The sequence below is a fragment of the Sphaerodactylus townsendi genome, linkage group LG01 (assembly GCF_021028975.2).
Source record: "Sphaerodactylus townsendi isolate TG3544 linkage group LG01, MPM_Stown_v2.3, whole genome shotgun sequence".
In the NCBI taxonomy this organism is placed as follows: Eukaryota; Metazoa; Chordata; class Lepidosauria; order Squamata; family Sphaerodactylidae; genus Sphaerodactylus; species Sphaerodactylus townsendi.
This window is the reverse complement of record NC_059425.1, coordinates 84667820-84691259: the sequence shown is the minus strand read 5'-3', so window position 1 is coordinate 84691259 and position 23440 is coordinate 84667820. Positions and strand designations below refer to the sequence as shown.

General features: G+C 39.3%; 1 protein-coding gene across 1 annotated transcript in view; it reads right to left on the bottom strand.

Moving 5' to 3' along the window:
- Positions 1–1646: 1646 nt before the first annotated feature.
- Positions 1647–23440, bottom strand: part of LYST (lysosomal trafficking regulator) — a 107286-nt gene continuing 85492 nt past the window's right edge. The window contains 10 exon segments of the mRNA XM_048485770.1: positions 1647–2163; positions 3032–3103; positions 3737–3893; positions 7702–7799; positions 8098–8237; positions 12933–13031; positions 13922–14058; positions 16640–16829; positions 19785–20015; positions 22459–22676. Coding sequence (XP_048341727.1) covers positions 2025–2163; positions 3032–3103; positions 3737–3893; positions 7702–7799; positions 8098–8237; positions 12933–13031; positions 13922–14058; positions 16640–16829; positions 19785–20015; positions 22459–22676 — 1481 coding nt within the window. The 3' untranslated portion in view covers positions 1647–2024.

The following is a 23440-nucleotide window of genomic DNA, read 5'->3' as shown; positions in this document are numbered from 1 at the left end:
CAGTAACTGTACAATGAACTGAAGATGTTTTCCCTGTGATTCTGACAAGATCTACAGTTTTCCAGTCATTCATCCCTTACATTTTCTTTTATGCATCTAAGCAGAGCAAATGCAAGAAAAAAAACCCCTCAGGTAAGCGATATAAGTTTTGAAAATGAAAACATGCCTAAAAATTATACACTGTTCATTAGCAATCTTTTAACTGCATAAAATCAATGCCTTATCTATAGTAGTATGAAATAAATGCTTTATTGCCCAACAACATAGGTGCAGTTTTTATAAAGAGATTATTTACAAGGACATTCAGTATGATATGCAGACTTTTCAATGAGGTGTTTTAAAAGGTTCCAGAAAAAGGTTACCATGCTGATTAAATAATCTATCCCAAACTTTATATATTGCATAAAAACACTACATTGTAAATGATAAGGCCAGCTATATGATAAATTGAATATTCATAACAATTTGTATTATTTTTAAAAATAAGACTGCCTAAGCAATATTCCATATCCCAGTGTAGGAGCAAATGAAATGTTTCCAGAACAGTGGAAACCTAGAGGTGTACAAAACAGAGTACGTACCCATCTATTATTTCCAACTGAATCATAACCGTGATTAAAACAGGCCCCAGAACTCTTCCCTCTGATGCTTCACATGCAAAGAGTCACTAGCTGTGGCTCGCAAGACTCTAGAGGACAGACGGAACCAAATGCGTACATGCACACCACAATTCTGTGTCTGATGGGGTTTTTTAAAATGCAATTTGGAAAGGTTATTGAAAAAAAATTAAACTAGAATGATCGTGAGAGAGAAGGATCTAGATTGCACACAAGGTGACCTGTTACAGTTTTGATGGAATAGTGTTTTCCAAGCTACATACAGTATCAAAAGTGAGATCCAAATGTAAAAATAGAATATGAAACATGTTTTTTTCCTCTATAGCTTCGGTATAAACATATATCTTCGAAATGTTGGAATGATGTAATTTTTCCCATTGAGGACAGCCATGAAGTTATTGTAAAATAACTGTAAATATTTAACTTCTTGTTTAAATCTTGGCAAAGTGGGGCATCATGTTCAGATGTAGCTGTTTCTTTACTGGTTTATTTTAAATTATGGAACTGGGCTCCATGTGTAACTGTGTAAAACTCTTAAGACAACTTGTACAAAACATTAGTCAAACTGTCTGAACTCAAAAACATTTCTTTCACACTTCTTGCATGACAAATGAAAGTACATTTGTTTCTTGACATCTCATATGTAAACTGCAATTTTTAAAATTCTCCCAGCTTCAGACCGTGTTCCATATCCTTTCATTTTTAATTATTCTAAAAATCTGTTTTGACTATGGTTTCGTATTGTCACAGTTTTTACTATAACCCATTATGAACTAACACTGTTATAAATTACAAAGGCAACCAAGTATGGAGCATCACATTTCATAGAATTATACTTCTCGTATTTGAACACTGTTGGTGCAAAAGCACCTACTGAGTTAATTTGCTTCACCAAAAAAGCAGTTTTGAGTCCTTGATTATGTGAAGGATTTTAAAAACTGTGATGGAAGTTGCATTTTTCCTTGAGTAAGGTATATAACCATATACCAATAAGTTACACACAAACACTACCATTTCCTTTTTAAAAAATTAACCTTTGAAGTATTTTAATGCTATTTTATTTGTACAACACAAAGGAGCAAAAGTCATATGGGGGGTCCATGAAACAATCCATAAAAACATTTTTACATTATATGTTGCAGCATTTAGACTTCTTGATAAGCAAATCTACTACTCTGCTGGCACCAAAAGACACAGGACCAGAACTTCCCTATAACCATGATATGGCTGAAAAATTTGGTGCATGAGCGTACAAAGCAGCTTTTCACTGATGCATCTCTTATCTACTCACATGTCAGAAAGATGTTCAATGGCATTTCAAAATCCAGTTAAACCAGAGAGGGCTATAATCTACTCTGGATTTAAAGTGCTTCAAAAGTAATTGAGATTGAGGAGGATGAAGAGCCCTCAGCCTGCTGCATAGCTGCTAAGGAAGGAATAGAACATGGGGAGCTTCAAGCGCTGTTGGTCTTTGCGACACCAAGCTATGACAGTTCCTTCGTTATTGGCTGTGTACAAATGATGGCCATCACAGGAAAAGGTAAGGCTGTAAAGAATTAAAAAGAAGAAAAAAATAACTGCCCCATCTTAGGGTATAGGGTGCATTTACAGGTTTACGGATATATATTGGGGGGGGGGGAGGAGATATAATAACTTGTGCTACAGAAATCAGTTTAGCTTTATATTTGATCTTAGCCAAAAGACTGAGAAGCTATTTATTTGTCTTACACACAAGCACGGAATCAACCATGTTATCTGCTCATTCCACATGGTCTTCCTATGTCAAACATTACCAGTGTGGCACAGTACCTGACTACATGAAAGCAGCTATTACATCACAAAGGAAAATACAAGAATCAACACTGTCTTGCTTTATGAAAAGATACACCAGTATGCTTCCTTACCCAAAACAGGGAGACCGTTATTCCTAAAGTTACTGGGATGTATGTAAGACAATGTCGAATCAGCTAACTCTTTGGAAGTGGGCAACAATATTAAAGAGGTTTTAAGTGCCATCGTTGGTCAATCTAATTGAAACACAGCGAGATCGATGAATGGTTTTTCCAAGCATATTTTACTGGCAATTAGCAGTTACTACCTTCCCTACTAGCTTCTTAATTCAGATAAAGGATGTGGCACAGTAGAGGGGTTAGATTTCCAGTTTAACCTGGTGGTGCATACAGGTTGCCTGCATATTTCACCTTCAAAGTTGCAGCTTCCTCCCACACGCAGTGCAATGGTCCAGATTCAAAACATGGGGGATTGCCCAATGGCTATTAACAAAATCTACTTGGGAGAATCATCCATAGATCTTCCGGCGCCTCATTCAATTTGGGCCTAAACTATCTGTAAAGTGAATTCTAATGACAAAGAATGTTGAAAATACTACAAAGTGAAGAGTTTTGTTTGTTTACCTCACAATCGGTTTATTTGATTTAGGAAATGTAATTTCCCGTACAGGTTTCAAATCCCATGTGCTCCACAGCCTAAAAAGATAGATAAAATGATGCATATCTTACTTACAGATCATATTTTTTTTACAGATTTGGAAGTGGCATTGTAGAACTATCACTGACCACCTAATCACAGTTTTAAATCCTGCTTTGCCTCTGAGCAGGATTTTATAGTGCTTCAAGCAGTAGCCCAGAAAAATCAAAACAAGCCCTCAGAAGCATGGCTAGCACTGCTATAGCAGAAATGTATATTTTGGGTGGCTACCATGTATTCAAGAACTGTCCTACTGGATCAGACCCAAAGGGCACATAATCTGGAGCTCAATTTCAACACTTGCATGTGCATATTTCTAGGAAGCCAATAACCAGGCATTAAGGTAACAAGTCTTCCCTTCTCTCTCTCTCTCTCTCTCTCACACACACACACACAAAATCAAGCCTGTATGACGGCATTCCATTTGAAGCACGAGTTTATACAGTAATTTAGCTGTAAAACCAAATCAAAGCCATGAAGAAAGTAGCTCCCACTGTTCTACAGAAATAACCTTTCACAGTTTAAGAACAAATGTTAGGAAATAAAAGTATAGCACACATTTTCACTATATGCATGCTGTAACTTTACAAGGAACATATTAAAAAGGAAGATTATCTGGTATATCTGCTCACCTTACAACTCCATTTTCTAGCCCTCCAGCAATCACATTAATGGAGACTCCTTCAGGCTGGTTAGAGAAAGCAACAGAGCATATAATCTCTCTGCAGTGCACATGCCCCACAAGATCACCATTCACTGTCCAAAGCCTGAGATCACTGCCACCTCCAACTGAAATACAAAAGATCACTGCATGAGCCATATCAAATCTACAACATGATGAAGCAACACACTATGCAAAAAGGCCATTCCAGTAAAAAAAACTCACCAACATGATACTACAACATTACATAATACATAATACATGAGCCCTGATGGATGAGACCAGTGATCCATCTAATCCAGCCTCCTGTCTCACACAGTGACCAACCAGTTACTAGAAAGGGCCAACAGGACATAAAGGCTGAGGTCTACCCGATGTTGCCTCCTGGTACTGGGATTCAGAGGTCAAGTGCCTTTCAATGTGCAGGTTCCATCTAGTCACCATGGCTAGTAGCCCGATAGACCTAATCTCCATGAATATGCCAACTCCCCTTTTAAAGTTGTCTATGCCTGCGGCCATCACTATAGCCGTTGGCAGCAAATTCTACATTTTAATAACTCATTGTATATATTTTCTTTGGCCAGTCTGAATGTATTTGCCCATCAACATCACTGGATGCTCTCGAGTTCAAGCATTTTGGGAAAGAGAAATAAAGCTCCCCATGTCCACACTCTCTACCCTGGGCATGATTTTGTAAACCTCTAGTATGTGTCTCCCTAATTTGGCTGCATGCAGATTGTATCAAAGTGTTCATTAATAACAGCTGGATAGTAGCAAATAGCATTGATGTTTCCGCTGTGTCTAAAATGGAATGATTCAATATACAGTGTAGGTGTTTCTAAAGAAAGATCTAGTAGAAAGTGTGGATTTTTAAAAACCTATTTATAGGTTGCTGCAAGTCTCTAGAGACTGGCCTTATTTCTTAGCATGTCTCTAATACTGTAGAGTAGGGGTCCCTGACTTTTTTTACCCTGTGGGCACATTTAGAATTCTGACTTGGCATGGTGCGTACAGTAAACAAAATGGACACCACAAAATGGCTGCTGCAGGAGGAACAGCCAGTCATAAAATGGCCACCACAGCTTAACTTTAATAACACAGGGGAAAACCCCCGTCCTCTCCCAGCTTCTGACAGATTGTCAGGAATTTAGCCTACATCTTCACGACCATCTGAATTGAGCTGATTCTAAACCCTGTTGTAAATTCCATTACTTCCCAGAATCACAATATACAGATGGTCCCTTCCATCCACCTGGTCTAGGAACTTTGTCCAGGACTTCTGTTTCAGGAATGGAAAGCATATTCCATCATTTGAGGAGCCTCAGCTGAAGCTCAGCCTTTGTTTCTAGTTACTGATTTTACAAACTACTACAAATTGAAGCTTGAACAGGCAAGAGAGTTAAAGAGTGTCCAACACAGAGCGGCAAACAGACCTAACAATTTCACCTGGGCATTTATTTTCAGACAACGTAAGATATAGGGTTGCTCTGGCAACCTATCTTTATTTTTTGGGAGTCAACGGCATAAGGAGAATGTAATTCTTATAAGTAATTCCTTGCCTTCGTTTTGGAGGCAGATATTAAAAATTCTGTATGAAAAAAGGTTTTCTGTCTGCCCTTTAAAGGAAACTGACAAAATCAAACACCTGTTCTACCAAACACATGATCTACCAAAAGCTTCATAATGAAACTATAGGCCCTTTGTTAACTGGTCTGTAGGAAGGATAATAAGCGTAAACTGGATTATCTGTTAGTGAGCAGGAGCCATTGCAGCTCGGTTTTGTTCACTCCTTGTAAACACATGAAAAATTGGGAGGTAGATGGATTCTAGGGAGTCGTGCTCTAATGAGATACCTCATCAAACTTTATGTCTCTTTTAAAAATTTCTATTCAAATACGAGGAACGTTAAACCTACTACCTGGTTTTAAAATCTGTGCCATTGTATGGTCTGCATAGCATTCAACAATATGTGGGTAAGGTTTTATATTGTACTGTTTTGGCACTGTACAATGGTGGCTCTTTTCATAATAGTTTTATTATTATTTTCATTTGTAAACTCATCACTGAGAATAAAAAATTGATTTGAGACGGCAAAATATCTAGGAAATAAAATTGCACTGCTGATCAGGTCAAATTCCAATTTAAAAATCATTACTGTGGCTCCAGCTACACACCTCTAAACAGCTTGTAATCGTGGTGTGATGATGGTCATAGTCCTTCACTGTCATCTGCCCTCATTACTGGGAAATCAAAATTATATTGTTTCTGAACATGGAGGGTCAATTTTGCCTTTTAATTTAATAAAGCAGTAATCAAATATTCCATGGTATCACTGTCTAACATTGTAGAACTGGCTTCACATATCTTACACTTTCTTTGTCTCTTTCTAGATGATGTGATCACAAGTGTGGTGGGGAGTATGATTATAAAACTGTGACTGAGCAAGCCTTCTTGGAACTTGATGCATCTTGATAGAAGCTCTGTTCTTTAAGTTTCCAAGGTAAAAGGTAACTTTTCCCAGAGCATCCCTTAGCTTGGTTCAGAAGTCAATAATATTAACTGACACTTTGCCCTGGTTCAAAGCTCTTTTCATTAACTGAGCTGATCAGTAACAGTGAGCTGTTGTATCTTGCCTGTTTCTACCAGGTTAGAGTGAAAATGTTGGGAGATTTCAAATGTTAGGGTTATTTAGGTGGCTTCTCTGTTAATCTAACAGCATCCCCTCTGAGTCCAGTAATAACTTTCGTACTGTGTGCAGTTCTGTTCACTATTATTTCAGAAAAGGCAGCAACCGAATGTTATTTAGTACCAGGAGACAAGAAGTAGGCAATTTTAACAGAAGCAATTTCGGCGTGCATTCCCCCCTTAAGAGATTTTATCATACAATATATTAGGTAAGAGTATAGAAAGATACTCTGATCTCTTGGATAAGAGAGCTGATCACAGCTAACATCAGAGAATTCAAGTCCCTTAAGAGCTCATTAAAGTGGTAAATCTTTGACAGGCTGCAAGATCAGTCTCTCTCTCCTTCCCCCTTGATCTCCACAGCATTCACAATATGCTCTCATTTCACCCAAGCACTTGCATAAACATAATGGTAAGGACTCTAAGGTCCACTATGTGTACACACTGGACTCTGTCCCACCAGAGCTCCTCAATCCACATTTGAATGTCAGGCATCCCTTCAGGGTGAAATTCAATGAAAAGTGATGGCTTGCAGCTGGAAAAAAGAACTGATGGCAACTCCTCAGTTTATATAAGATGCGGCAGACATGCCAAAGGGGCTCTTGGTTCTGTCCCTTTTTATTGGGTCAATCTGGCATACTCCTCAACCTCTACGCTCTTAGTGTTTGCCCACAATAGAAGATCATACCTGTGAACTGAAAATGAGACCCTGCCTGTCCAATGAAACAAAGATTTGGCTCAACACAACAATCGGACAATCTACTAATCAATAGATTCAAAATGCTTTCTGATCTTGCTGTTGTATTTCTGACATTATTCTGGTTATTTGCACTGGTAAGGCAACTTGTCTTCAGTAGAAGTGAATACTGACTTCCTTTGCTCTTATCCCAGTGGAGATTTCTCTGCAGTTCTAAGATATGCACACACTCATAACGTCATAAGATGGATTAATATAGAAGTCTAATTTTGCACCTCCTATATTGTGGAACCGCCACAGCAGATAACTCTCTGTATTGGTGAAAACTGTTTTCAGCTGCACATATAAGAAGAAAGTATGACAGCATGATTCACCTAAGCAGACACTCTTGTATTATAAGAACTTCTTGACACTTTATGCACCAGACTTATTTCCAGGATGGTTTGTGCAAAACACCACAACATGCTAGAGACATGCAGAAAATGTGACAAGCCGCTCCATTTGATTATGATAGTTACAAGGCTAAGTTTGCTGGATTTTGATAAGACACCCACCTGAATCACAAACTGTTGCAATGTCACCTGTCATTTCACTTGCAGACACAGCTGTCACAGGACTCTTATGCCCAGCAAGACTTTGCACATAGCAGAGCCTGTAAGAATTAGTTTAGCAATCTTAATATTAGTTTACAACATCCACCTTGCTTAAGAAAGATTGCTTTCTTAAAGCAACATTTTTTAAAAAAAATCAGAGTTATTAACTGATTTTAATATTTTTAAGTAGTGCCAACGTGCTAAGTGCTATAAGAGTGAAACACAGACATACATTTTAGAGCTTTTCTACCATACTTGTACAGTTACTGGAACACACACAACAATCCTAAATTATATTTTAAGTTTGATAATGTAGTAGTTGAGATGGAAGAAGGAAAAATCTAGAAATGTCAGTACCTGTTCAAATCCCATATAATGCAGGTCCCATCTTTGCTTACGCTTATCATTATACTGTAGGGCTTGCAGACAAACAAAGTAGTGATCTCTGCAGTATGGCCATACAGATGCATTTGAGACTCCATTTCTATCTCAGAAGGCTGAAATGCAACAAAATCACAATTAAGACTCACAGAACCACAGAGTTGGAAGAGACTACAAGGGCCATCAAGTCCAATCCCCTGCCATGCAGGAACATACAATTAAAGCATCCCGACATATGTTAATTCAGCCTCTGTGTAAAAACCTCAAAGACTCCCATCACTCTCCGAGGCAATGAATTCCACTATCGAACAGCCCTGACAGTCAGAAAGTTCTTCCTAATGTTTAGGTTGAATCTCTTTTCCTGCACCTTGAATCCATTACTCCATGTTCTAGTCTCTGAGACAGCAGAAAACAAGCTTGCTCCCTCTTCAACATGACATCCCCTTCAAATATCTAAACATAGCTATCATGTCCCCCCCTTAACTTTTGCTTCTCCAGACTAAACATCCCCTAAGTCTCTCTTCGTAGGGCATGGATTCCACACATTTTACCATTTTGGTTGCCCTCCTCTGGACATGTTCCAGCTTGTCAATATCCTTAAATTGCGGTGCCCAGAACTGAACATAATACACTAGGTGAGGTCTGACCAATGCAGAGTAGAGTGGTACAATTACTTCCCTCGATCTAGACACTATACTCTTATTGATGCATCCCAGAATTGCATTGGCTTTCTTGGTTGCCATATCACAGTGCTGACTCATGTTCAGTTTGTGGTCTTCTAGGACTCCCAGGTCCATTTTATATGTACTGTTGTCAAGCAGGTGTCACCCATCCTATATCTGTGTATTGCATTTTTTCTGCCTAAGTATAATGCTTATTTGCTCAAGGACTCACTCAAGGACACAGCAGGAGAAGGGGGACACAGTATTGCAAATACATTAAGGGTAATCCTGGAAGCGTATGCGTTTTACCAATTACTTTTAATTTGAATCACTGTGTGTATCTGACTCTATTCTTTGTCATTTATTCTCAACTGACTACAAAAATGCATATCAGGACTGCTCAAGGCTAAACAATTGGTAACACTTTATCTTTAAGAATGCATTCTCATCTAACAAAAATTGATAGTATGGTGCTAGCTGTGAAAGGTAGTTTCTTCAGATCTCTCACACAAGCACTAACACAGAGGAAATGATACAGGTGGCCTGTCTTGCTGCACACACACAGCTTCCTAAGCATTCTACAAGTCTTCTGTAGTGCCACACCTAAAAATAAATTATAGCCAGAAGAAAAGTGTAACAGGAAATAAACTGTCTTGGCTTCAGGAAACACTTTTACCAAATCAGTATTTCATTTTTGGCTGCTGAGTTCACAATATTGAGTGGCAGTCAAGATCTTGACTTAAACAGACATTAAATAGCTTGAATCTGGCTGAAGATTTCTGCTGATGGAAAGATTTTCATCAGCAGAGTGCAACTTCCTTGCCAACCTCATTCTGTTGTACGCCACAGTGATACCCCCCAACCTCCACTTCTCCTGGGGGATGGGAATCCAAAGGAACAGTATTGGGAACTGCAGGAGTTCTGAATCAGGATGAAGGAACTGGTGAAAATCAACCCATTTCCATCAGCAAAAATCCTCTGTGCAGTCCAACTGAAGACGTGAAAGGCGAATAACCCAAAACTGGCAAGAGTAAATCTAAATTTGAGAACTACATATTATTGTTTCATTTCACCTTTTCTTCTCAAAAGTGTCAGCCACAGAACTAATTAAGAATTTTCACTGTAAAAGAAGTTGATAAGGACAGAAGGAAAAGGTGACAGACAAAAAGCCGTTTTGCTAAATGCATGAAGGCTCCAGCAGCAGTGTTCGCTAGACTACAAAGCTGCTCATTAATAGCCCTGCTGCCCTGATTTCCTGTTCTCAGGTATATGTGAACAGTTTGTTAAACCTACGCATCAAAAATGCTTAGACCTGCAGTACAAGTATGTTAGTAACTCTCACATGAGATTGTAGTATTTGCTGGATGTTTCTTGCACTAAACAGAAACAAATTGCTCCCTTACACCTTTGCTTAGCTGGGAATAGAAACCAGAACAGATGGTAGCGAGCATATGAGCATGTTGTCACACCTTATGGCCTCACTCTGGCAGATGACTAGATACAGAAGCCACGTAGAACTGAAAGCACTCAGGGGCTCCTATAGAGATTGTTTAGTTCCATGGAGGGACACATAAGCAACAGTGAGGAGAATGTTTATATTTATGGCAAACTTATTTATAGGTTGAATGTATTTATAGGTTGAGTGTATACCCCCCGCCCCCGGTTGTAAACATGTATTTTGAGCACTTTAAGCATTACTGTTTTGTGTTTATTAATTTACTTATTGAAAGATGTATACCCTGCCTTTCTCCCCATACTGTGTCAAAACAGTAGAACTCTTTACACTGTACAAGGATTGTAGCACATAGCTGTAAACTTATATCACAGTTTCAAGAAAACCATGGAGAAAAATTTGGATGAATTCTCTGCTATGATGTATTCATAAATCTAGCAACTCTATATACATCAACCAGGATGGCAAAAAACAACTTAAATAGCACTTCAAAAAAAGCACCACTTCTGCTGAATAACTTTCATCACCACTATGGTACCCAGTTTCACAAGCACAAATACACTTTAAACCACTGAGGTAGCCAGGCACACAGATAAAAATGCGACCTTGTAGGCACCTCAAAGGCCCCTGACGTATGCAACACTCTCTTGTAGAAATTACAGTTCCAAAGGTTGCCACAATGTAGACTCCAGGGACTTAACCCATATATCGCCCTGGACTGCAATCTGCTGCCGATACTCTGAGCTGCCACAAAATGTGCTGGGAGCCTTATACAGCGTAAAGTGCTTTTCTGTTTTGACACAGTTGTTATGCTGACACCCAACTTTTTGTGTTATGGTGGTTTCTCCCCAAGCTGGCTGTCAAAATATCAATACTAAATCAATAATAAATAAAGCACGACCAATAAGACTCTTAACAAATAAGTGACAGCAACGTACATAAATCAAAGCCCCCCTGGTCCCCCATTAACTGAAAGATTGCCTGAACAGAATTGCCTTGCGTGCCTTCTCAAAATGTTAGCAGAACAGAAAGGCTCCTATCTTCCAATGTCAAAACCAGTCTGTTACACTGGAGGTGCAGTTGGAAAAGGCCCATATGTTGGCGGAAGCTGCTTCAGCTTTCCCTGAGGAAGTGGAACAAGGAGATGTTGATCTAAGAAATGAAGCTGGCTCACAGACATGCGTGTGTAAGAAATATACATTGTACACACACATACTTACAGTGTCCCTAAAGTACATGTATCCCAGGCTGTGAAAAGGCATTAAGGGTAACAACCAGCACCTTCAATTGAAACAAACAAGTAATCAATGAAGATGTTTCAGAATGGGTGTAGCATAAGCAGCTTACTCTAGCTAACAGAAGTGCTGTTACTCTCTGGCTCCTTCCACACATGCAGAATAATGCACTTTCAAGCCATTTTCACAGCTGTTTGCAAATGGATTTTGCTATTCTGCACAGTAAAATCCAGCTGCAAAGTGCATTGAAAGTGGATTGAGAGTGCATTATTCTGCATGTGCAGAAAGGCTCTCTGTGTTAACTGAAGTCTCGGAGTTGTTTTTATAAGGGCAGCTTCAAATAGAATGTGTTAGATCTTTATACAGTGAAGATCTGTATTAATGATAGACACTAAATATTCTTTTTTCAAATTTTAACAGCCAAGAGTTGTGATGATGAATGTGTGGGCTAATTATTATAAATGGGAGAAAAAACCTCCACATACCACTTCTTAAGAATTTCATTGGGAAAAAAGCTAGGCCTCCCAAGTTGATTGTATGCCTACTTGAGAACTTAATGTTCACATACAAAGAATGAAATAATACATGTCTGTTCCTGTTCAGAAAATTCAGCATGTATGTGCCAAAAAACTTGGGCAAATTTTTTAAAAAGTTCCAATTTATTAAATATTAAATATTTAAATACATAAACAAATAAAAATGTTCAATCTGTGGTTAGGTAACACATACAAGTTCCTAATTTAACAGTAGAAATAATAAATTTAACTACAGATAGTGTCACTCTCTTATCACTACCAGCCAAAAGAAATAAAAGGTGAACAGACAGGAAACTTAGCAATCTGAGGTGTTAAAAAGCAAGCCCTCTGAACAGAATATAAACGATCACTAAAGGAAAAGTGAGTTAACACTCTTCTGCATGGACAGAATCTCTGGACTTGGGGCACTAAAGCGCAGTGGTCCACTGTTTTTGCCAAAAGTTATGCATTTACCCAGGCTAAAAAGAAAAGCTGACAATATATTGGGACTGTAAGAAAGTTAAAATACTATTGGGATATTGTGTAGTTTCCGGGCTGTATGGCCGTGTTCTAGTAGCATTTTCTCCTGATGTTTCGCCTGCATCTGTGGCTGGCATCTGTGCATCTGTGGCTGACATCTTCAGAGGATCCTCTGAAGATGCCAGCCACAGATGCAGGCGAAATGTCAGGAGAAAATGCTACTAGAACATGGCCATACAGCCTGGGAACCATACAACACCCAAGTGATTTCAGCCATGAAAGCCTTCGACAACACATTAAAATACTTTTCTGGAGTCCTTCCAGAAAATTAATTTGACTAGGAGGGCAGATCTAGTAGAGATTTCTCCTTTTATTAAAAAAAATTATAGCACAGAAGAAAAATCACTGAATACAGCCTATTACAGCCAGATATTTTTACACATCATATTTCATCCCATTTACTTACTGTACTACTAGTGAATCTGTTCATATATGCTGTGATGACACCACATCGGCTGCCAGTAAAAAGTTGACAGCTGTCTGGGACCCAGGCACAACTTGTAACCTTAGAAAAAAGAAAGATGTTTGAAACAGAATATATCAGACACAAAAAGCTCTCAAGACAAGTTATATGGACTAACACAACAGTTTTAGTATCAACCATCCTGTATATATTCTATAGTTTGTTAAAATTCATTTACTCCATTTATACCCTGTGTTTCTTCCCAACAAAGACCCAATGTGGATTTCTCCTTCCTCTCAGTAAGCCTCCATGGTGAAGAAGGGATTTGAACCTGGGTCCCCTAGACCAAGACTTTAACCACTACACCGCACACAGTAATCCTGTGCAGAATTATTTCAGTACAAACTCACTGATTTCAAGTAACATAGACTGTACTAACTCTGCAATGAATTCTTCTGCATGTGATTGTACTTCCTTAGGTGTAAGTTTTTTTAGAAGCTCACCACCTGAGGGACCAGTGATTTGATCTGATACAAGACAGCTTCATAGTTTGAGGGGAAGGGGGAATGAGAACTCTGAAAGCTCTTTTTTCACACATTAGTGTTTAGGTACCATACAGGGCAACAATTCTGATGACACACGCTTTAAATGCCTAACACATGCATGGTGTTATCCTCAGTTGGTGCATATATGTACACACAGGCTTTGAAAAAGGTGGATTATAAATTAAGCAAACTGAGTTTTTAAAAAAGTGAAGTCAAAAGGCCAAAAAACTAAAGAGGTTCAGCATGTCTGGGACAGGTACATCTTCTGCTTTGAGGTAATGCTTCAAACATCAGATGGTGACTTCTAGACCATGAACATTATTTCACAATAAAAATGTCAGTTTTTGGTGTCACAGAACTTTTTGATAAACCAGGCATCTCGCTGGATTTTTTTCTAACTGCCTTCTAGAGATAAAAACTTGAATTAGGAGATTAAGAGAAGTTTACCTGATGAAACTGGGAGCTCTGTATAAAATTCACTGGTGGCTCACTCTGCTTGCTTTTCAATCTTAAAATATTATCGGCATAACCCCAGCTCAGAATGGCTGACCACTGTATATCTGTACTATGCATGCTTCTAACACCTAAAGCAACAATGATGATATTTAGATCTTGCAGTAAACACATATGCAATTTCACAAACATAAAAAAGGAAGAGGCACACATGTACTGATCTTTAACTGTTAGAATAGCGACTAAAATGTCTAAACAATGGGTGACAGCAGTTAAATCTTTTACAACTCTATATAAATCATCAGACATATCTGCTTTTAAAGTTTTGTGATACAGAGGGTATTTTGCGTATTCATGAGTGTGAGACTGTTACAGAACAGAAATTCTTAGACTTCTTTGTAAATAGTACAATACACTGTATTAGATTTACTGCGTATGCATCTGCACATGATTTCCACAATCATAATCCTTGCTAAACCAGACTACAAGGACCAATTCAGACATTTTCAGAACAATGCAGCTGCTGCAGAGACTTCCAAGGATGTGGGAATCTGGCAACAAGAAATAACCAGCACACAGAGATTAATTTAGGATTTCTGGATTTCAGCATGTGTTTCTGTCCACTGTTTTTAAAAAATCTTTTTTGCATGTCCAGCACATATGGTCATAGAGTTGGAGGGATCCACAAGGGCCATCTAGTCCAACCCTCTGCTATGCAGGAACAGACAAGCAAAGCACTCCCAACAGATGACCATTCAGCATGTTTAAAAACCTCCAAAGAAGGAGACTCCATTACTCTCCAAGGCAGCGTATTCCACTGTCAAATAGACCATAACATCAGGAAGTTCTTCATAATGTTTAGATGGAAACTCTTTTCTCATAGTTTGAAACCATTACTCCTTGTCCTAGTCTCTGGAGCAGTAGAAAACAAGCTTGCTCCCTCTTCAACATGACATCCCTTTGAATATTTAAACATGGCTATCATGCCACCCCTTAACCTTCTCTTCTCGACTAAACATACCCAGGTCCCTAAGTCTCTCCTCATAATAGAGCATGAATTCCAGACCTTTAATTGTTTTGACTGCCCTCCTCTAGACATACTCTAGTTTGTCAACATCCTTCTGAAATTGTAGGGCCGAGAACTGGACACAGTATACCAGGGGAGATCTGACCAACACAGAATATACCCTGTTTTCCCGAAAATAAGCCCTAGCATGATTTTTTTGGGATTTTTAGAGGATCCTTGAAATATAAGCCCTACTCCAAAAATAAGCCCTAGTTACAGATTTTCTGGCGCAGCTAATCTGGTCATTTGGGGGGTGCAAAATCATGGGAAAAAAATAAGACATCCCCTGAAAATAAGCCCTAACGCATCTTTTGGAGCAAAAATTAATATAAGACCCTGTCTCATTTTCAGGGAAACATGGTAGTGGTACTATTACTTGCTGTGATCTAGACACTATACTCTTATTGATGCAGCTCAGAATCACACTGGCTTAGCTGCCACATCACACTGTTGACTCATGTTCAGTTTGTGTTCTACTAAGACTTCCAGATCCCTTATGTACTGTTGTCAAGTCAGGTATTGTCCATCTTATATTTGTGCATTTCATTTTTTTCTGCCTAAGTGTAATACCTTACATTGCTCCTGCTGAAATTCACTGTGTTAGCTTTGTCCTGGCTCTCTAACCTGTCAAGGTCACTTTGAATTTTAACCCAACTGGCCATGTTGGCAGGGGCTGATGGGAATTGTAGTCCATGAACATCTGGAGTGCCACAGGTTCGCCACCACTGCCCTATTTCATCATCCAAGTCATTTATAAAAACACAGAACAGCACTGGGTCCAGGACAAAACCCTGCAGCACCTCACTTCTCTCCAGGATGAAGAGGAGTCATTGGTGAGCACCCTTTGGGTTTGGTCAGTCAACCAATTACAAATTTACCTAACATCAGCAAGGTCTAATCCGCATTTTACTAGGTTTTTTACAAGTATATTATGGGGGACCTTGTCAAGTGCTTTATTGAAATCATAAGAACATAAGAACTAGCCTGCTGGATCAGACCAGAGTCCATCTAGTCCAGCATTCTGCTACTCGCAGTGGCCCACCAGGTGCCTTTGGGAGCTCACGTGCAGGATGTGAAAGCAATGGCCTTCTGCTGCTGCTGCTTCCGAGCACCTGGTCTGCTAAGGCATTTGCAATCTCAGATCAAGGAGGATCAAGATTGGTAGCCATAGATTGACTTCTCCTCCATAAATCTGTCCAAGCCCTTTTTAAAGCTATCCAGGTTAGTGGCCATCACCAACTCCTGTGGCAGCATATTCCAAACACCAATCACACGTTGCATGAAGAAGTGCTTCCTTTTATTAGTCCTAATTCTTCCCCCCAGCATTTTCAATGTATGCCTTGAAATCCTTACCATGAAATCCAACCAATGAAATCCTTACCATGCCAACTAATAATTTAGTTTTGGACAGTTATGTGGATGATTAAAATAGTTGCAATTCATGCAGGAGCTAACTCTTTCCACACAATGCTGCTTCTATTCTGTCTGGGAATCATGACATGATTTCAACTAAGTAATGGAAGAGTCAAGCCTCAATATTATATTACCTATAATCTAAGTGAAAGACTGGACAAGTTAGCTGTTTAATAGCTTGTCAAGTTGGCTTCATGATAACTAGTGCTGTTGAAGGGACCATGCATCCTTACCTTGCTCTTTGCTATAGATCATAAGAAGACAGAATTTTCGGGACAAACCACAAACAGCTCTAGTTGGCAGAGCCTGCAGGGAACCAAACCTCTCACCATGTGGCTGGCTGAAGCAGACAACAGGATCTGGGGAACTTGGGGAACCTACATACTCTCCCCATTTTAAGCCTTTGATCCAAGGCAAAGGGCTCTATAACAGAGACATGAAACACCTGTTAGGAATGCATTTTTAAAAGTCCAGGTTATAAGTTTTCTTGCAATGCAAAGCTGAAGAGAGTTGCATTTCATATACTAGCTTTACAGAAAGAGTTAACTCCATTGACTAAAAAAGACCAGACAACTATTGGTGGGGAAGGAGGCAACATAGACTATAAGTTTCCTAATGGTAGATCACATCAGATTAATATGATAATTTTTCTGAGCAGATCATCAGGCATTCTGGATAAAAACATACTAGCATTGGAGTTTATCTGAAATTTAGAAGAATAACAATTGTTAAAGCACCATATAGGAAATTAATCCTCCGGCTTGAAAGTATTATAGAATTTCCTTTTTAGAAAGACAAGCAGGCAACTGAGTGAAAGAAGATGAGAGAACTCTGAGCTAAAAGGCAAGCTTCCAACCAGGAATATAAACAGCATAGCTCCTTCAGAATATATCTGGGCTCTATTTCATTTAGCATTTTCATTTGCAACCTTAGAAAAAAAGATAACATTTCTGAGAATGACACAAACATGGTATAGAAAACCGGAGGAGTACTATTTTGGTTTAAGAAATTACAGCAGGGTGAACGAAAAAGTACAATTAAATTAGCCATTTATAAATTCAGCTTGTAAGTCTTTTTAAAATTATTAAAAGGCACAAAATTCTGTATCTCTGCAGTAGTTTTGAACCAAAGAAAACCTTATTCACTGAATGACTAAGGGGGGGCATCAGTTTCATTTAGGACTTGAAATGCAGCCCTAAATGTGCTTCCTCCTACTCTGTGGCATCAAGATCTGTCATGATAGGGCACAACTTTATTCCCAAATTTTAATTAGTATTAATGTGGCTCACAGTATGAGAGGGGTCTGTGTTTTCTACAGAACCAAAAATGAGTTCACACTCATTTAATGGAGAATTCATGAAATGCTGTTTCAAACTTTTTCATGCTGGTGCTTGCTCTGTGGACTCCTGACTTTAGGACCTTGCGTTATCTATCTAATTTTGAATGGAACTGCAGCGCCAGACTGTCCTACATGGAAATCAACTGATACCCATAGCAGTGGTCTGTCAAGTACTAAGTGAAAAGACTAATGAATCTACTTTTCTAATTCTTGTTGCTTTGCATTGCCACTACATATCCCCCTGTGGCGAAACGGGCTTGCTTATGGCTGGCAGGCCCTATTTCGCGCTCTGCACTCTCCCAGGGGTTCTCAACTTTCCCTTGGGGAGGGCTATCTTTCTCCTAGGGTATGCTGCTACCACCTGATCCTTTGAGGACTGCCCACTGGGAAAGACCAGGATTTCCCAGCTTCCTTTCCCGGTTACAAGGCCTCTGCCTCAGTTTCTTATTCACACAGTGTGTCCCAGACCAGGGGGACATACATGGTACAGAGAACTTTTGTAAGGTTTGAAAAATAAGTATTTATTAACAGAAAACAATCATAAGAACTCTTTGGCAACGCACGAGATAACGCAAGGAAAAACAAATAAAAGGAGACAAACAGCAAATTCCCTTTCCCTTTCTCTAACACGTACCCTGCCTACTAGATGTTCAAAAGCAGAGTAGGTCCTCAGCTTAAACAGTTACCACTCACGGAGAGCTCACATCTCTAGGCTGAGAACACAGCCTGGAAACATGGCCGCTGCCTCCAGAGACCTTCTCTCTTAACAACAAAGAACAGCAGACAGCCAGAGAACCAAAGAACCCTCTCCCAGGTTTCTGCCTGTTTTTTTATAATACCACCCCTTTTGGCGCCCTCTACCAGTGTTGCCAGGCACACCGCATTTTCTGCACTCCAATCTGAGTCCTAGGATGCCTGGTTGGAGAAAGTGGGGGGGGGGTGGGGGGGAGAGAGAGAAAAGGGAGGAGGGAAGCCATTTCTCCACACCCCCAATAGCCTTTCTCTCAATATTTCAGTTTCTGCATTTGCCATGGTCAGCCTGGATGAAGAGATCTCATCTGAACAGCTAAAGGCAGCTAAAGAAAACTTTTTGAAAAATAACTCCCATTGTAATGAAAAGATCAAACATATTCTCTACTAAAAGGCTGTAATCCCAGGTCTGTTCAAAGTCCAAGGACACTTTCTGTGTGCACCTTATGGGCTGGCCTATTGCAGACTATTGGAGACCTTGGCAGCAGGCAGTTCCCTCAAAGTGTAAATTTCCCTGCTCTCCTCCTGAGCATGGAGTTGGGAAAGGGCCCTGCTTCTATTCCCCTCTCATTTCTGTGGTCAGTGTTTTGGCATCTATGCCTCATTCCCTTCCCACCCCTTAACATTCCAGTACCACTCCTCCTCTTCCTTTTCTCTCAGCACGCAAGCCTCTACACTCTCTGCTGTTGCCTGTGAAGTGTGCACCCTCAGCTCCTACTGGCCTAGGCCAGAAGGAACAGGGATAAGTTTCAGGGGGGCAACCTGCTGAGCCTTGAGCACTGAGAGGCAGCTTTTTTTAGTTTTCCGAACTAAAGGAAAAATTAGGTATAGGTTCTACCGAACTGTTGTGAACCATCTGAATCCCACCTCTGGTTGATAGGCCTTTGTACAGAAAAAAAACCTATGGGCATTACATTTAATAAGCTCCCAAACTAAAATATTTATTTGGTGCCATATATTCCAACAAAAGGGTCTACTTTAAAGAGAACACAGAGTTGTGGGAAACAGCAGATGGAAATTAAATCCCAGTCTCTACACATACTTTGGCAGAAGCTTTAGAAAGAAGAGAAATTCCTGGTCAGATAAAACTTTCTATTTTCCCAAGAGGAACAATAAAGATAAGATTTTTTGAAGGAAGCAAAAGCAGAGAATACCGATTCAGCATTAAATAAATGATGAAAAAATATATTCAGAACACATTCTTCTCTTTTGAAATAGACATCACACTGCAGAGGCCATTAAAATTGATATGAATTAATCTAAATAGCTTTTGAGTTATATTAACATACCGGATATATGACCTCTCTTGTATGTTCCCTTGTTTCTCTGAAAGCAAACTGCACTAATAATCCCATGGCAGCAGGCAGCTCCCCTTCCATAATAAGTCTGGATCCAGGCCTACTGACATGTGCAGTGTGGAACAGCTGGCGAGGTGTTTGTCCATATGTTTTTATCATAGTCTCTAATGCTCTTCTTTGAACTGGATCTTCAACAGCAGACACATCCATTCCAAAATATGTCTAAAATGTGAGCCAAATACAATAATGTACAAATCTCTTTGCTTTTCAGAGTGTTCTGATCAACTGAAACATCTACTTTATACTTTATATATAAGGAAAAACTCTGCATAGCCAAGCCTGAACATCATCATATGAAAATTGCAGACTGGAAATACTGATCTTACCAATAACATGTTCTTGTTTTGACAAAAGCTTTCATGGGTGGAATCAACTGACTAGGTCGTTTTTCCAGGCTATATGGTCATAGGCTGGTAAAGTTTGCTCCTAATGTTTTACTTGCATCTATAGCTCGCCTGCCATAGCTGCGGGTGAAACATTAGGAGCAAAAACTACTAGACCATGTCCACACAGCTTAGAAAACTCACAACAGCCAACGTTATCTTGGTTTTCATATCTGCTGCAGAATCAGGAACAGTCATATGGAAATGGAAATTCCCAAAGTTTTGAAAGAAAATTAGAGTGGCAACTTTTTGCTAAGTTTTTTTAAAAAATTAATTCATTTGCAACTAGCCAAGATATCTATCCTATTTTATTTCTTACCCCCCCCAAAAAAAACTTTAGTCATCACATGACTCTTCTATCTTTTCTCTTGAGAATTACCTTTGGTTACCCACCTGTGAGAGGTTCTTTTCCTCTGAGAGATGACAGGACATCTTGTGAGTGATTCCCACCATCCAATTGGGAAGGCAGGAAAAATATTTTCTCTTCCTGATGGTGAGGAAATGCACCCTGCTCCTCCGTTCTTTTCTGCCTCAAAGGAAGAAGCAGCTAGCTAGGTTGCCTGAGCTAGATTAATTTTTTCTACTGGTCTCTGATCCAAATTCCTTCACTTCCAACCTCTATTTCTTCCCTATTAGCTACCTTTGTTGTCTTGTTTTTGCTTCTGTCCCTCATTCTCCACCTTTTTCTCTCCTTTCTGTACCTCTCAAAGGAGTAGTGGTTTGGAGAAAAAAGGGACTGTTGGCACTTTAAATAAGGTGGCCACCTTATTTTATTATTAACACAATATCCATTACAATTCTTAACTGGACTAACCAATGGGAGTTTAAACTCTTTTGCAGAAGCCTCTCTAAAAGATCACCTTTTTTCTTTTAAAAAACTTACCAATGAGATTTTTAGAAGGGCATGTTTGATCTCTTCTCCTCACTCCCAGCTCTATCCCAGCCTTTTCTCTCCCTCCTTCCCTCATGAGGCAAAATCAAAACTGAGAGTGAATGAGAAGAAGGCTCATTTGCATGCAGGCTCTGAGGATGCTGGGGGACAGTTTGGATAAAATATCTTTTTGGAGGGGCAGAAAGGGATCAGGGCAAATTACAAAATAGTGATTTGCAGATGCCCTGAGGATGTTGGGAAACTGTGTTCAATGAAATTGAGACTCACCATAACTTGAAAGGTTTGCTGATTGTGGAGACATAAATACCTAGATGAGTGAGTTTTCTATATATAGAGAGAAACAGGAAGCTCTAGAAAAACCAAGAGCACCCCAGGCAGGGATAGGGAAAGGGAGGACGATGACCATGACGGCAGAAGAGGGGGCGGGGCGCGATTGCGTGATTTTGTGGCCCCCACATGACTTCCACGGCAGGTGCCCGGGTCATTTGTCCCAGGATGTCCCTGTGGGAGCTCCACCACTGTCTTGGAGTCCTTACACTTGCAAACTGAAAGGAAGGCCCCAAAGGCCAACCCACCATCAGATACTGGGGAAACACTATGTAGAACCTAACTGCATATTTGTCTAAAAGATTCTTGATTCAAATACTTGTAAGTTGAGATGAAGCTTCGGAACAATGTTTTGTTTTAAAGACATGTTAATTTGTTTTGCAAACTCAAAGTTTTTGAGGAAGAGGTCAAATGCATCTATCAAAATTCAAGTACGATTTCAGAAAGTATGCTATCTACCTTTCAGCAGCAGGTTAAAGCTTCTTGTTTCACTCACCCAAGGTACTGTTGAAATTTTGAGTTAGACAATGTTTTCTCTGTGCTACTATTGGTTCTGTCTATATGCTACTAATTATTATTTTCCTGAGGTATTTCATTCATGTAAAATTACTGCACTTGTTTTAAGTTCTTGCTCTGTGCCACTGATTTACTGAGACGGTATGGTAGCTTAACCTGCACAAACCTCAGGAACTCTGTTGAGAGTGCATTAAGTAGTTAAAAGATGAGTAACGGTAAAGTTCAGAACAGAGTTACTCCAATCTAAACCCACTGAAGTCAAAGGGCTTAGATGGAAGTAACTCTGTTCTGGATTGAACTGTAAATTTTGTAAAAGTTTCATACAAGCTGGTTTCATTAAGCTTAGCTGGACCTTTCCTTATGCTCCTTGGATGGCAATAGTATAAAGGGAAAACTCTAAATATCAATTCCAAGCAATCAGCTAAGTTATTCAGGTTTTCCCATGATTCTGTACGATAGATTAATGAAGAATAATTTAAGTACTCACAGCAGGATGAAAGACATTGATAGCTTGAACTGAAGCCTTGCCTTTTTGCTTATACCCAAACACTAAATCAATCCAATGGCAAATTGTTTGGGAAACATGATCAGATTCTAAAGCTTGACGGTGGATCAGGATAAACAATCTGGGATCATTTCGAGCCCATGGTGGAAGATTGACATGATTTACTCGCTCCCCATTTTGACGCACTCCAAAGTCAAATCCTATAAGCATAAACAGTGATTTTTATTAGTTGGCTTTGCCTTCAATACCCAACACCTAAACGTCCCACCCTTTCATCGAGCAACTCACAGCAGTACATTATTTTCCCGCCCATTTTATCATAACAAGAATCATGTGAGATAGCTTGATTGAGAGACTATAACTGGTACAATGTGGTGAGGTCAGTAATCAAATGAACTTCACTGGCTAAGCAAGGATTTGAACTGTTGTCTTCTGATGCAGGACTAGTCACCAAAACTAGAACTTTTCCAGTTTTAAAATGGTAACTTTGAAAAAAAAAATGATTGTTTTATGTAGCGAATGGCTAAGCCACAAAACTTCTTCTTTCTCACTATTTGATTTTCTCCCAAGCATTTAACTTACACCTGCAATATTAGAGGTTATATTCAACAGATGCACCATTGTGGCACTAATCATAGTGGTTCAAATTCTCAGAAACTCTCACTTTTGAATTCATATAATTGGTGTGTGTACCTAATAAGATAGCCTTTGTACTCATCAACCATGTACAAAGTCTGAAGCTTAACTGATGGAAACAACTTTTAATAGGTCCAAAAACCGCTGCTAAACATTGCCATGATACAGGCTGCTGTGATATTAAACATGGTCCTTGAATGTTCAATATATTTACCCTAAATAAATACAACTATTATGGCATTTATATGCCTATCAACACATAAATATAACTATTTATATGAAACAGCGACATACAATCATATAAACAAATAATAAGATCAGACATGAA